Source organism: Fusarium oxysporum, chromosome VII (assembly GCF_013085055.1).
Source record: "Fusarium oxysporum Fo47 chromosome VII, complete sequence".
NCBI lineage: Eukaryota > Fungi > Ascomycota > Sordariomycetes > Hypocreales > Nectriaceae > Fusarium > Fusarium oxysporum.
Window position 1 is genome coordinate 2,243,358 of NC_072846.1, and position 13,797 is coordinate 2,257,154.

General features: G+C 51.0%; 2 protein-coding genes across 2 annotated transcripts; one reads left to right on the top strand and one right to left on the bottom strand.

The window, feature by feature from the left end:
• Positions 1–307: 307 nt before the first annotated feature.
• Positions 308–4,310, bottom strand: FOBCDRAFT_296034 (uncharacterized protein; the record flags this gene model as incomplete). Its single annotated transcript, XM_031195490.2, has 2 exons — positions 308–427; positions 489–4,310. The coding sequence occupies 2 exons, from the start codon at positions 4,308–4,310 to the stop codon at positions 308–310; spliced, it is 3,942 nt and encodes a 1,313-aa protein (XP_031028554.2).
• A 2,991-nt stretch (positions 4,311–7,301) lies between these two features.
• FOBCDRAFT_241880 (uncharacterized protein) lies at positions 7,302–7,625 on the top strand (the record flags this gene model as incomplete). The annotated part of the gene is made up of 1 exon (XM_054705825.1): positions 7,302–7,625. The coding sequence occupies one exon, from the start codon at positions 7,302–7,304 to the stop codon at positions 7,623–7,625; it is 324 nt and encodes a 107-aa protein (XP_054561800.1).
• Positions 7,626–13,797: the final 6,172 nt, after the last annotated feature.

A 13,797-nucleotide genomic window follows, 5' to 3' on the forward strand; every position in this document is an offset into this window, starting at 1 on the left:
GTTATCCTGTTTCGCTGATCGTCCACTTTCCCCAAGCCTACAGACCAGTCAGGTCGTTATTGATAGTTGGGGACGAATATAGCAATCAAAGTCAATTTAATTAATCAGATACAGAGAAAAGTGCGCCACATTCTTGTCCGTGACACGCTGATCACATACGTTACATAATAAAACAGTTTCCGTCCTTCCTGAAGACCAACAACTAAACAAAACAATGACTCCTAACTATCGTACATATTACTTTCCCAAAATTCACAAAAGATAAAATTCATTGAAAGACAATCTTTAATCAATCATGTTGCTTTGCTTATTTCTTGCCAGTGACGGTGCCGACAACAACACCAAGGCCAAGGCCACTGAGGATCTTCTTGAGACCAAGACCTCCGAGTAGACCATCAAGGAGGCCACCAAGACCAAGACCGTTCAGCTGAAGACATTGTTAGCCGGATGATCAACGAATCGTTATAGAACAAATGATCATGACTTACCAGAGGGCTCAGGATGGGACCGAGAAGCTTGCCAACAAGGCCAAGTACACCGCTGAGCAGGAGACCAACAGCGGCGACGATCTGGAAGAGAGGCTCTGCGAGAAGAGCCCAGAGAGGGTTAATCTCCTTCTTGGCATGGGGCATACCTTCGAGCTTGCGCTTACCCTCCTCAATGGTGGTTTGGATCTCAGTGGAGAGCTCCTTGAGAAGGTTGGCAAGTTGAGCTTCCTCAGGAGTAGCTTCACCAGCAGCAGTCTTCTGCTTGGCGTTGCGGGAGATACGGCCATCTGGGTCAAGACCCCGGATGATACCGTTGGTCTCAGTCAAGATCTTACCACCTTCCTCGATCAGAGGCTTGACCTGTCGGACAAGTTCCTCCTCATCACGGTCCTCAGGCTTCTGAGCTTCAGCGGCGGTAATCTTGTCCTTGATGGACTTGCAGATAGGTCGGAGTCGCTCCAGAGTCTGCTCGATCTGGTAAGCGAGCGACTGGGCAAGCTTCTTGTTCTTCTCCGCCTCCTCAGCCTGCTTCTTCTCATCGGCCTCGGCCTGCTCGCGTTTGATGCGCTCTTCCTCAGTCTCACCCTCAGGCTCGGGCTCTTCCTCCTTGGGGATATCCTCGAGAAGAGAAACGTGACCAATGACGCTCCCCTTCTGGTTGAAGACATCACCATCTTCATCAATCTCCTTGCCGGCGCAGTCAAGGAGCTCACCACTGGTAAGCTTACCGATGATGTTACCATCAGCGTCAACAACGTTGCCCTCACGGTTCACCTTGAGGCCAGCAAGAGGGTTGTGCTTCTCCTCCTTCTCGGGCTCCTCCCAGCGCTCGGCCTTGCCAATGACATTGCCGTTTGAGTCGACAATCTCGCCATCATCATCGACAGCACGTCCAACCAAAGCCTTGGCATCTCCAATGACAAGTCGTCCAACAGTCTCGCCAGCTTGGTTCACAACCTTACCATCCTTGGAGACGATGCAGTTCTTAAGCCCAGCGAAAGGACCATCCTTCTTGCCACCACGCTCGCCTTCAGAAACAAGCTCGGCCTTGCCAATGATGTCGCCAGACTCACTTCGGATGTTGCCCTCTCGGTCAGACATGCGTCCGACAAGCTTCTTGACATCACCTTCAATTACACGACCGTAGATCTCGCCAGACTCGCTGACGAGGTTACCGGCCTTGTTGACACGCTTACCAGCAAGTGCAGAGTTGTCGATGGGCTTCTCGGGCTCCTCCTCAGGGGCCTCCCAGCGCTTGGCCTTACCGATCGTGTTACCACGGCGGTCGAGGATGTCACCATCCTCATCGACCTGGCTACCCTTGAGCTCCTTGGGGTTACCCTCGATGACCTCACCGACCTGCTCGCCCTGGTACATGACACGGCCATCAGACTCGACGGTGGCACCAGGGAAGTGCTCGAAGGGAGCAGATGACTTCTCCTCGCGCTCTGCGACGGAGACAGGCTCGCCCTTACCGATAACCTCCCCGAAGTCATTCCAGATGTCACCGTTCTCATCGGATCGCTTGCCAAGAAGCTCCTTCAGGTCACCCTCGATAACCTTACCGAGAACAGTGCCGTTGGAGCCCACAAGCTTGCCGACCTTGTTGACCTTGGTGCCCTTAAGGATGGAGTAGTCCTTCTTTGGGACGCGGTCCCACTCAGGGAGAGGCTCAGCCTGGCCGACGACCTTGCCGTCTCTCCAGATCTTTCCGTTCTCGTCTGACTTGAGACCAATGAGCTGTCGGATCTCACCCTCAGTCACCTTGCCGATGGTGTCGCCTTGGTCGTTGACAAGACCGCCCTCCTTATAGACAACGGCATCCTTGAGGATGGAGAAGTCCTTCTGCTCACCACGCTCCCACTCAGGGAGAGGCTCAGCCTTACCAACGGCCTTGCCAGTTCGGTCCCAGATAGTACCCTGTTCGTCAGAAGTGAGACCGATGAGCTGCTTGATCTCACCCTCGATAATCTTGCCAAAGAGGTGGCCCTTCTCATTAACGAGGTTTCCGTTCTTGTCGACAGTAGTGCCATTCAGGATGCTGTAATCTTTCTGCTCACCACGCTCCCATTCGGGAAGAGGCTCAGCCTTTCCGACTTGCTTGCCGGTTCGGTCCCAGATAGTGCCCTGGTCGTCGGAAGTGAGACCAATAAGTTGCTTGATCTCGCCTTCAGTGACACGTCCGATGAGGTGGCCCTTCTCATTGACGAGGTTTCCGTTATTATCAACAGTAGTATCCCTGAGGATGGAGAAGTCCTTCTGCTCGCGGTCCCACTCAGAGATGGGCTCGGCCTTGCCAAGTTGCTTGCCGGTCTTGTCCCATATAATACCTTGGTCGTCAGAATAGAGGCCGACGAGCTGCTTGAGCTCTCCTTTGACGACCTTTCCGAGCTTGTCACCCTTCTCGTTGACGAGATTACCCTCTTTGTCGACGGTGGTGCCCTTGAGGATGGTGAAGTCGAGAGGCTCTTTGGCAGCCTCTTCACCTTCGGCAGCCTTGTCCTTAGCCTCCTCGCCAACGCCGCCAGCGACTTCTTTGCCTTCAGCAACCTTGCCTTCGGCTGTCTCTTCTCCTTCGGCGGCCTTGCCTTCAACATCCTCGGGGAGATCGCCAGCGGCCTCCTCGCCTTCGGCAGCCTTGTCCTTGGTCTCATCCGTGAGGTCGGCAGTGGCCTCTTCACCTTCGGGCACTCTGCCTTCGGCTGTCTCTTTTCCTTCAGCGGCCTTGCCCTCGGTATCTTCCTCGCCTTCAGTGGCCTTGCTCTTGACCTCGTCGGTGACGCCAGCAGCTTCCTCTCCGGGAATCACAGACTTTAGATCATCACCAGAGGCCATAGACATGTCGTCGTCATCGCCGGGAGCTTCGCCGCTAGGTGTCTCGTCACCGGGAGCCTCAGACTTAGGAACATCACCCTCAGGGACCTCAGGAGTCTCGGACTTGGGGACGTCGTCCTTAGCACCCTCAGTCTTCTCCTGAAGCTTATCCTCGACGTCCTCAGGTTTGGGAACGTCTTGCTCGTCGACCTTGGAAGTGACATCGTCCTTGGCTACTTCAGTGATATCTTTAGCGTCTTCGAGGGCATCCTTGGTGGTATCTTTCGCCTTGTCGGCTATTTCCTTAGCCTCCTCTGGAACAACCTCCTTGGGCTTATCCTCGCCTTCGGCGGGAACGTCACGGTCCTCGAGGCTGGTATCCTTCTGGTCCTGGTCCTTGTCCTGGCCCTCAGACTTGACATCAGGTGCCTTGGGAGTTTCTGCGGGTGTCTTTGTGTCGGTGGCTTGAGAAGTAGCGTCTGACTTGCCTCGGAGGCTGTCAGTTACGCCGCCAGCGGCATCCCTGCCTGTCTCGCCCAAATTTTTAGCTGTTTCACCGACAGCTCCTCTGACACTACCGACGGTGCCTCCCAGGCCGCCGGACTTCTTGTCTTTAGACTGGGTTGTATATTCGCTCTTTTCCTCGTCGTGGGAGTCGTCCTCCTCCTCAGGCTTTTCTTGTTCAATAGGCAGGGTCTTGCCTAGGATATTGCCTGAAGAGCTGACAACATCACCGGCGGTGTTGACGGTGTTGCCTACGAGGTTCTTGAGGTTATCGGTGTCGGCGATCTTGCCGACAATGTTGCCGGCGTCATCTAGGACATCTCCAGCATCATTCACGACGCCAGCTCCGCTCCTGGGGATTGACTCAAGGTTGACTGCAATGGGGACGATAAGCACTAAACTTGGTTGGAGGACTGTGAACGCACCAGGGGATTCCTGCTCTTTGGAAGCTGTGTCTTTTGTTGTGTCCTGAACCTGAGATGACAGATCCTTTGTCTCGGACATGGTGATGTTTTGTTATTTTTTGTTGTCGGTGGTCTTCGTCTCTTCAACTCCTTCAAGATCAAAAAAGGGTATCTTTCAGATAATAGAGGGTTTGGGGGTATCCTTGTATTGTTTTGATTGCCGCTGTGTAAGTTGGCTAAGAATGGAATGAATTGATACTTTTGTCGAAATCGCAACCCGCACCACATTTTTGACTACTTCTACCGACACATGCCGCATACAAATCAAGTTTTACAGCAGCCATTCAATCACGTCAATTAACAGTCACAGCGTCAGTGTGAGCACCACATCGAATTAGCTATGATACTGCGCCGCACCTGTTATCGAACGAGAGCTGCAACAGCCACATGTCATGATGAAAATCGAACCGTGGGATGGTGTGGCGAGAGCTGTTGGATGATGTATCGAGGAGCACTCCTAACTTGAATCAAATGCACCAAGAGAGCTCTGTGTGCTGAAAGCTGTGAAAGCCCACCAGGATGAGGCTGCTTCTCCCCTGGTCGCTACTTTGTCGACGAGAATGTCGGGGGTTGGGATTAGAATGATGCATTACTGACCTCACCATGACAATCGGCCCGCAAGCTTAAAGTTGTTGATCATGTGCTTCATACAAACTGGAATTCGCCATTCATCAAAAAGGCGGGATCAGCTGCGAGGCAGCAGTGACACACATATCCCCTCAATTGTCGAAAGGTCTCAAAAAAGTACCTTACCCCACATGGCCCTTGTTACTTGACAGGTACGTGAGGAGAATATAAAGATAAACTTGTCCGAAGGGGAAAAAGAAGCCAATTACGTTGCTTTTCAGGGCCAGCGGGTCGGGCAGCCAAGGTCAAGAAGCTTAAAGAAGCCTTTGGCGCCCGTCAGCAATAATAAGAACAGGTCTCAATTAAAGAAGAAGAGGCCTGAGGCATCAATCAAATTGGGGGTGAGCAGTGTGATGTCACGATTTGTCAAAATATTGTTGGAACATCTATCATAGGCTAATTTAGGTAGGGAATAATGGACCCTCTATTCTTGCTTTTTAATTGGGCAGAATCCCTGGAGTGACCTGGCGGGAGCCCTGCGACAATTCAGGGGATAGATAAGCATGCATCGAACACTCAATTCGTTGGGCGGTAACTTCTGTTCTGCCCTCAGCTGGCATGAATCGATCATACTTTGTTAACTTGACGATGATTGGTTGTGTTTTTCGACTAGGTGTTGGAATGGCTAGTAACCCAAGGACGAGAGAGCACCAGGGTGCAACATAACCACACACATCCTACAGAGTACGCTGCATAGATACATATTCGCATTCCCAAGGTCCCGAGTTACCCAACACCGAGCATTCCACTGAAGTGCTGCGGTATGGGGGTCAGGTCTCGTCCAAACCCTTGCCTGTTTCTTATTCTACCCTTTAAGTGCAGAAAATGGTTCCTTCTAGTCCTCGCGGGGCTTAGAACAAGTCGATTAAATCTAAGAATCACGTCAAGAGCTAGACTTTATTGTTCTATAGCAAACAGAATGTTTCCTGTAGATGCAAGTAAAAAGGGCCTGCTAGCTCTGCGCCATATGTTACAGATGAGGCTATAATGATTCCACGAGCCAAGGAATAAATCATCATAGTGACCATAACAACATTACCCGATTCGTTAGACCATCGACATTATCCGTTCTTACTGCTTGCCCGGCTTGAGTGTCGAGCTATGACGTAGGGATGTGGGCAAAGCGCCAAGCTCACGTTATGGCCAGCTCAATCGATCCATCCAGTCGGGAAACTTCCCCGCGATTGAGCTTCGGTGGACGATGGAAAGAGAAGGAGAGAAAGAAACGTCCGGGGATGCGTGTCGTCAGAATATGCATTTATTTATCCTATTCCTGGTCTTTTTTCTTTTTCCTTTTAGACTCAGCGAAGTGCTTCATAGGCTTGATCGCGATTAGGGCACGTGCATAATACACATACGTATTAAGCTGCATCCTCTTACATCGAAGCAATATTTTATTCCTGTGTACCGACCGATGCTGAGGTAAAGAGAAGACCGAAATCAGAATTGTCTTGGACCTGCGCACTAAGCCAATAGAAAATTTTAAATATAGAAGGGGAAAGCATACATCTAAAGAGCGTGTTGTTTTAAATATTTAATGCAAGAAGCGCATTTTACATCATGATGCAGCATTAAGTCCATCCTAATCGCGGTTGCATGGCTAAAGGTGAATTCTTGCATTAGCCTCAACGTAAGTTTTGTCTCAAGAGATACTTTCCCTTACCTCTTCACGGTTGGTAGAATACCAAAAAGATCCTTAGTCATGAATGTACCATCTAGTGTTTAATTGGTATATGTGCACATATTTCGGACAATACGCGCCTCATCTCAGTCAAACCACCTTCTCTAGGCAGACAACCTGGTTTTAGCCACTCCCGTCGTAGTAAGCCCAACGGTTCGGTGGGTCTTTCACCCCATTCATTTCGTGACTCGCCGTTGTCCTTGCTTGTGTTATTTGCCCTGCCCCAATCTTCCTTTGAAAACGTACATATGATGGCTTTACAGTGTCATATACACTTAATCTCTCGAGAGTTTCCTCTCCCTACCTACCGAAGCTGACCTTAAAGCACCATCTGCATCATCCAGTAGTCACTTTTACGTATTTTCTCCTTGACAACTTTGAATTGCACGGCATCTTGGTATCTTGCAGAATGTTGAAAAGAACAGGAAGCCCGTCTGCGAGGCTCGCCTTTGCTATCTGGTGGTTAGCAAAGCAATTGCTCCCTGACATCTCTTACCTTCGCCAGATGCATCTAAGCCTCCCTCAACAACCGTTGCAGCTGTGCCCCTGGATGCTTAACATTCTTCATTGTCAGCTAAACAGTCAGGCGCTTAGCCTTTTCTTTTTTCCTCCCCGAAACCACCAGGCCATCTGCAACTGCCTGAGCTTCCTCTATACCTTGACCTTCGTCCAGAATCTACCTCTACTACAACTACACCACAACTCTCTCCTAACAACTTCAGCATGTGCCATATCGTAATCGCTCAGCGGATGTGCAAGACCTGCCGCTGTAGTCTCGGCGAGACTGTCACTGACTTCACACGCTGCGCTCGTAAATGCTCGAGTCCTTTCTATTGTCTCACGCCCGAACCTCAAATGGAGCTCTGTAGCCCCTGCACCGCGGCAGCAACAACATCGGCACCTGTTCTTGCATATGATGTCGAGGACACTTACACTACAGCCGCCACCGCTGCAGCTTCGCCTTGTACAAGACTCCATGATCATCCCTTCACGAAGGCTGCGATATATCCACCACCTGCAGTCACCCGCCTCGCTGCCTCCCACTAAGTCCTCGACGGCTATAGGTAGTACAATGAACCAACGGCGCTTAGGGCCAGGACTGGTGTTTGGGAATTGGAATTAAGCAATCAAAATTAGGGCATTTAAATTAAGAACACCAAGGTTCCCCAATGAGAGTAGGCTGAGGAGCATTTACGCATCTTGCAAAAATAAAAAAATAAAAAATAAAAGCATCATTCTCAGATTATTTTCCAATATTCTAAAGATTGTAATGATCGATTACCATGCTAATTCGTATCCTTCGTCTAAGATCGCCGAAGCCGTTCTTCACGACTCTATCTGGGCTACAATGGAATGAAAATGGCAAAGGAAGTAGCAATATCCGACAGTTGCCTCCACATGTGCTGGACGGCGGGGCCCAGAAGGTCACGATTTAGTCTATTCTCAGGGCATTTCCCGATGAGGCATTTAGGTCCGAGATAGATGGTACAATCTTTAATAGAGTTTCGACTTATTAGGCTAAGTAGCATTACTGATTGATTTATCCTACACAGTTGTAGTCATTTAAACGACTATGTACATATAGTCTCCTTCTGGAGCTTTGCTTTGTCTGGTTAGTCTTGATCCTGATATTGCCTAAGGATATGGTTAGTTCTATGAACTTGATTGCCTTGGCAGCTGCTTTACGCCCATTTAGTATCTTCCGAAGATTGTTCCGTCCTTAGAGGTATCCTAGTTCCTGGTTCCGGAGTTGGCGGTATTAGCGGCAGCGCAGGAGGACGTGCGCTATTGTTTGTCAGTCCGTTGCGTAGGAGTATTTATTGTTAGCCAGTGCTGGATAGCCACGCTATGAAACTGAAACTGGGGGGAGTTTCAGTTTCATACGAAACAATATCCAGGTGCAGTCCAATTTTTTGACAAACTCGGCATCGATATACACCTTATCTCCAAGTACCCCAAAGATGTTTGGCACTGTCTGCCTACCTACACTACCAATTCCCTAGGCTCGCCATCACTTTCTGCCCCCTTACTCATCTCTATATCTTCTTGGAGTATCCTTACCGCCGCGTCGATATCCTCCGCTTCCCTAAACACCCCTGCAAGAAGCGGCCTGCTCTTTCCCTTTGGAACACTTATCCAACTTTTAATGCACTCACATGCCTCTACCATTTTGGCAGACATGCTACTTCTATCCCATCTAACCTGCCGTCTTGCGCCTGAGAAGATTCGCTCTGCTTCCGTAGACATGGGGGGGATGCAGAATATGTCAATAGCCATACGGCAGAGGAGGGGGAAATTCTCTCGCTGGGTCGGTTCAAGCCACCACTGTAAGGCCGTTTGTTGTCCAATCCCAACCTGTGAGCCCTGCGAAGTATCATCAAAACCAGGCCATTAGAAGACTTCAAATTACTTACATAAATAAAGCGGTCGAATTCATCCTTCACCTCACTCGCTGTGCTGTACACCTTCTGCCTCCAGCGATCAAACTCATCGAGTTCTTGCTCTTTCTCCTGTTGTTCATCTGGGAGCTGGTAGCTCTTGTAGTCTGTGGACCAGATCTTCCTTACAGCCTTCACGGCATTGCTGACCCAGGCTGGGTTTCTCTTCCACTGCTCACTCAGATAGCTCTTTCGGAGTGCTGGGTGGAGGAGAATACCGGCCACGTACACCGGGGCTTGTTCGGTAAGCTGGTAATACTTCTCGAACTTTAGCCAAGCCACGTGAAAGCGCGCGTAGAAGCGTGGGCCACTGAAAGCCCGGTTTTTAGTCCGCGTGAAGTGATGATGGAGGAAATCCATATGGGAGAGAACTTCATCGAGTGTATTCTCCCGGCCTTGGCGCACCGAGATCTGGTGGAATACTTGTAAGAACGCATGAATATCTCCTAGTTCGTTCCAGTCGTTGTGGTCCAGTGCATCTTTCTCGATTTTGGCATGATTTTCTTGAATCCAATCCATGAACTTTGCCCGATTCTCAATTGCCACGTCAATGAGGCGAAACCATGAATTCCAACGTGCGTCATTGTCCCTCGGCAAGGCCCTGCCAATCTCGGCCTTGAAGTCGTTGTAAATGCTGGTAGAGCTCCTTGAATATATGCACAAGTTGTGGAGTTTCCCCAGAACACTAAACTCCCGCCATTCCTCGGTAGCTTGTGCCTTCGTAATAATGCCCCCTTCTTCTCTTTCGGATAGCCTGCACAGCCGCTCATACGCCTCATCAATCCCCTCTCTCTCATCCTCTTGAATCTCCTTTGCTTTACTCCGAAAGAGGAAGGCTTGAACGATAAGGTTCATGATGTGGCCACTGCAGCGTAGTCGCCTGGCAACCGGATCTAAACCATCAATCTCTTTTGCGATATCGTCAAGCATAGTGTCGTTAGCGTCGTGGTTATCCATCGTAAAGTAGCCAACCTTTCCTCTGAGATCGTACTCTTCGACAACCTCCAGGAAAGCCTTGGCTTGCAATTTCCCGTTGTGGCTTCCTTTGAACTCGCGCAGTGACAACAACGCTTGAGCGACTCCTCTCGTCTCCAAATCTACAAAATGGACCACGATTGCCTGGTATGCCGCCTTCTGTTCCGATGAGGTCCACATGTCAATGGTGAAGTGGACCATAGATGAGAGAGAATTATGAAGCTTCTTGACGAGCCCTTGTTTGTGTTGAGCGAAAGTCTTTTTGAGAAGCTTCGGCACCGCTCTGCGGCTGCGTAGGAGGACGTCCCGGGCCATATAGTTGCAGGAGAGTATAACAGCATGAAACTCGGGGTACTCGATGAATGTGTGGGCGATATTGCGAACCGCAAGAAGCCTGGCAAGTGCTTCCTCGAATGCAGGAATATTAATAGCGTTTGTCAAATATTTTTCCTCAGTAAGGTCTCGACTGGCTTGACGTTCCTCCTGCCTTCCGAACAAGTCCGTAATGGTGCCATGTTGCTGCTTCTTCAGATCCGACCTTTCCACATGCTCTATCACCCGGATGCCATGAAAGTCCCGCAGGTGCTTGCGGGCTCGACTCAGGTTCGTCGTTATCGAATTAGGCTTTTTCGTGGAGTCGCAGTGCTTGCAGTACCAAATTTCGTGGTATGAGGTATCGCGAGCTTTCTCCCCTCTCTCTTCATAAGGGCCACGCGCCTCGTTCCAAGTGCTTTTGTTCGTACGGCCTTTGGCGCGCTTGCCAGCCCGATCAGAGAGAGAGTGATCCAATGTGTGCTTCGCGGGAACGGGAGAACCAGGAGAAGCAGACCCCAAGAGCTCATCAGAAGGCTCCGATAACAAGGGAGCGGGCGAAGCTGATGACATGTTGTCGGACAATTAATTCCACATGGATCAGTGATGGCACCAGTCAACTGATAAGGATTAACAAAAGAACAAATGAAATTGAACAGCCATGTGTTCGGGCATAGCTATTTAAGCTCATGTCGTTAGGATTGGAGTCATTGATGCGACAAGCCGGATGTGAAACCGGAGACACGACTCTAAAGTACGGGTCGCGTTTTATATCCAGTCGCACGAACTTAGTGGTGATATGCGACACATATTTACTATTAGCAAGTTTCTAACTGCGTTGAAGGCATTTGGTTTGCGAAATTGTCTTGGTTAAGTACTAAGATATTTGGGACTCATCGGGCGTATATGAAACATATGAAACCGACTGAAACATATGAAACTGGGGGAGTTACTGTTTCATACGAATCCGGGTCCAGGGACTGTTCCAGTTTCATATGAAACAGTATGAAACAACACGCGTGGCTATCCAGCACTGCGAATGGCCCGTCCCAGGACGCTGCCTCGTTGCTGGTGACTTCAATGCCAGACATCATAGCTGGCAGACAGGCCATGTTACCAACCGCGGCCAGGAAATCGCAGCCTGGTCATCAGAATACGACTTGAACCTACTTAACACTGTAGACATCCCAACAAACCCATACGGCAACACGATCGACCTCGCCTTTACTAATATGCCACTGGCCGAAGCTACTGTTGAAGACCATCTCGCTACCAGCTCTGACTACTTCACACTCAGCTTAACCCTCCCGGATATCAGGCCAGCCCCGATTCAACCGGGCAAGATACGGGTGACAACAGAGGACGAGCTCAAGCGATTTATCGAGATCGTAGAGCTCGGGGCCACAAGAATCCCTCTCGTGGACTCGACACCAGCGGAACTAGATGAGCTTGCCTCTGCACTCGTGAATCTCCTAACATCGGCAGCAAAGGCAGCTGGCCGGCCTACACGGAAGGGCGCACGTACTGCTCCCTGGTGGACTGAGGAGTGCGCCGGCGCCGCGGCGTCATTCCGTGCCATTAGAAGACTCTACCCTCTCGGCTTTAACCAGGATGTCCAGATCGCCAAAAGAGACTTCCACCGCGTCATCCGTCGAGCCAAGAGACTATACTGGCGAAACCTCATTGATAGCTTCACCGATAGCAGCGCTGTTTTCAAAGCCGTTCGGTGGCTGAAGTCCCCAGGACCCTTCCAGCGACCACCGCTACAGGTCGGCGATGTCGTCTATGAAACGCAACTAGATAAGGCCAATGCACTTCGTCGAGCTACACTGGAACGACGAACGGCAGACGATGACATCGAAAACCCTTGGATACCAGTCTCCTTTCCTAGATCGATCCCATTCCTGCTCGAAATCTCGCTAGATGAGGCGCAGTATGCGACCCTCCATACAGGCAATACATCTCCAGGATCAGATAACATCACGGTAGATCTCCTCAAAGCCGTATGGCATATCATCGGGACGCACGTCCGCCGCCTGTTCGAGAGATGCCTGTCTATAGGCCACCACCCAAAACCGTTTAAGGAGGCAGAAGTAGTCATGATCGCCAAACCCGGACGCCGAGACCTCACATCGGCACGGGCTTGGCGACCTATCTCTCTGCTCTCCTGCCTCGGCAAGGGTCTAGAACGGCTGATCGCACGCCGTCTAGCGTGGGCAGCTATTCACTACAGCGTCCTTCACCCACAACAAGCTGGTGCTCTCCCCAAAAGGTCGGCAACAGACCTAGTGACCGCCCTGATCCATGATATCGAAGAGGCGTTTGCTCGCAAAAAGGTGGCCACCCTGGTCACAATGGACATCCAAGGCGCGTTCGACACCGTCTTGCGCAACAGATTGGTGCTGCGATTGCGTGAACAAGGATGGCCAGACCATCTCGCTAGATGGACTGGATCCTTCATGAGTGGCCGATCGGCCCGTGTCAGATATCAAGACACCCTCACATCCTCCTCTCCTCTCGAGTGCGGCCTCCCTCAGGGCTCGCCTGTATCGCCAATTCTTTTCCTGCTCTATACAGAGCCTATCTACCAATTGAGCAACCCCCAAGGCCGCTTTGGCTATGCAGATGACACAGCTATCTTGTCCATAGGCGACACAATAGACGAAACTACGGCTATGGCTTCCGGGGCCATCGACGAGATGGTGCGCTGGGGAGCGACGAACGGTGTCTCCTTCGACTCGAAGAAGACCGAAGTCATGCACTTCTCTCGAAGCAAACTCAGGGCCGCCCCAGCGGTACGTCACGGAGATATCGAGAAACATCCCGAGTTAGCCCTACGCTGGCTGGGCATCTGGCTTGACAGCAGGCTATCGTTCCGAATCCATGTAGAGAAGTGGGCGGCGAAAGCGCAAGCCGTGGCCTACCATCTGCGAGGACTCACCAACACGAAACACGGCCCGCTGCCGGCCGCCGTACGAAGTGCCGTCAGAGCATGTATCGAGCCCGTGCTGCTCCACGGCTCCGAGGCGTGGTACCCAGGCACATCCAGGCCGCGATGGAATCAACCCACTAAAGACTTACCTTCAAGCAACCAACATCTCATACAGAGAATGGCCAAAGCCATGAACCAGGCCATGAGAGCTATACTTCCCGTCTGGAAGACAACACCTATTGCTGCTCTCCACCGAGAAAGTGGGATACCGCCAGTCGCGCAACTCCTTGAAGCACGACGACTCCGATTCTCTGCACGGCTCAAATCGCTTGATGAGGCTCACCCTCTGGCAAGTCGAACGCGTCCGCCCAGCCAACCTGCTTACCACGACCTCATCAAACGAAGATATCAAGCACAGACGGAAAGTAGCTTCCGAACACGTCTTCGACGCACAGATGAGCTCCTTGCGCCGTGCGCGCGACCGAAACTCATCCAGCAAGGCTTCAACCAAGAACAAATGCCACCGTTGCAGACAGCATCGAAGAAGGAAACGGCCGACGCT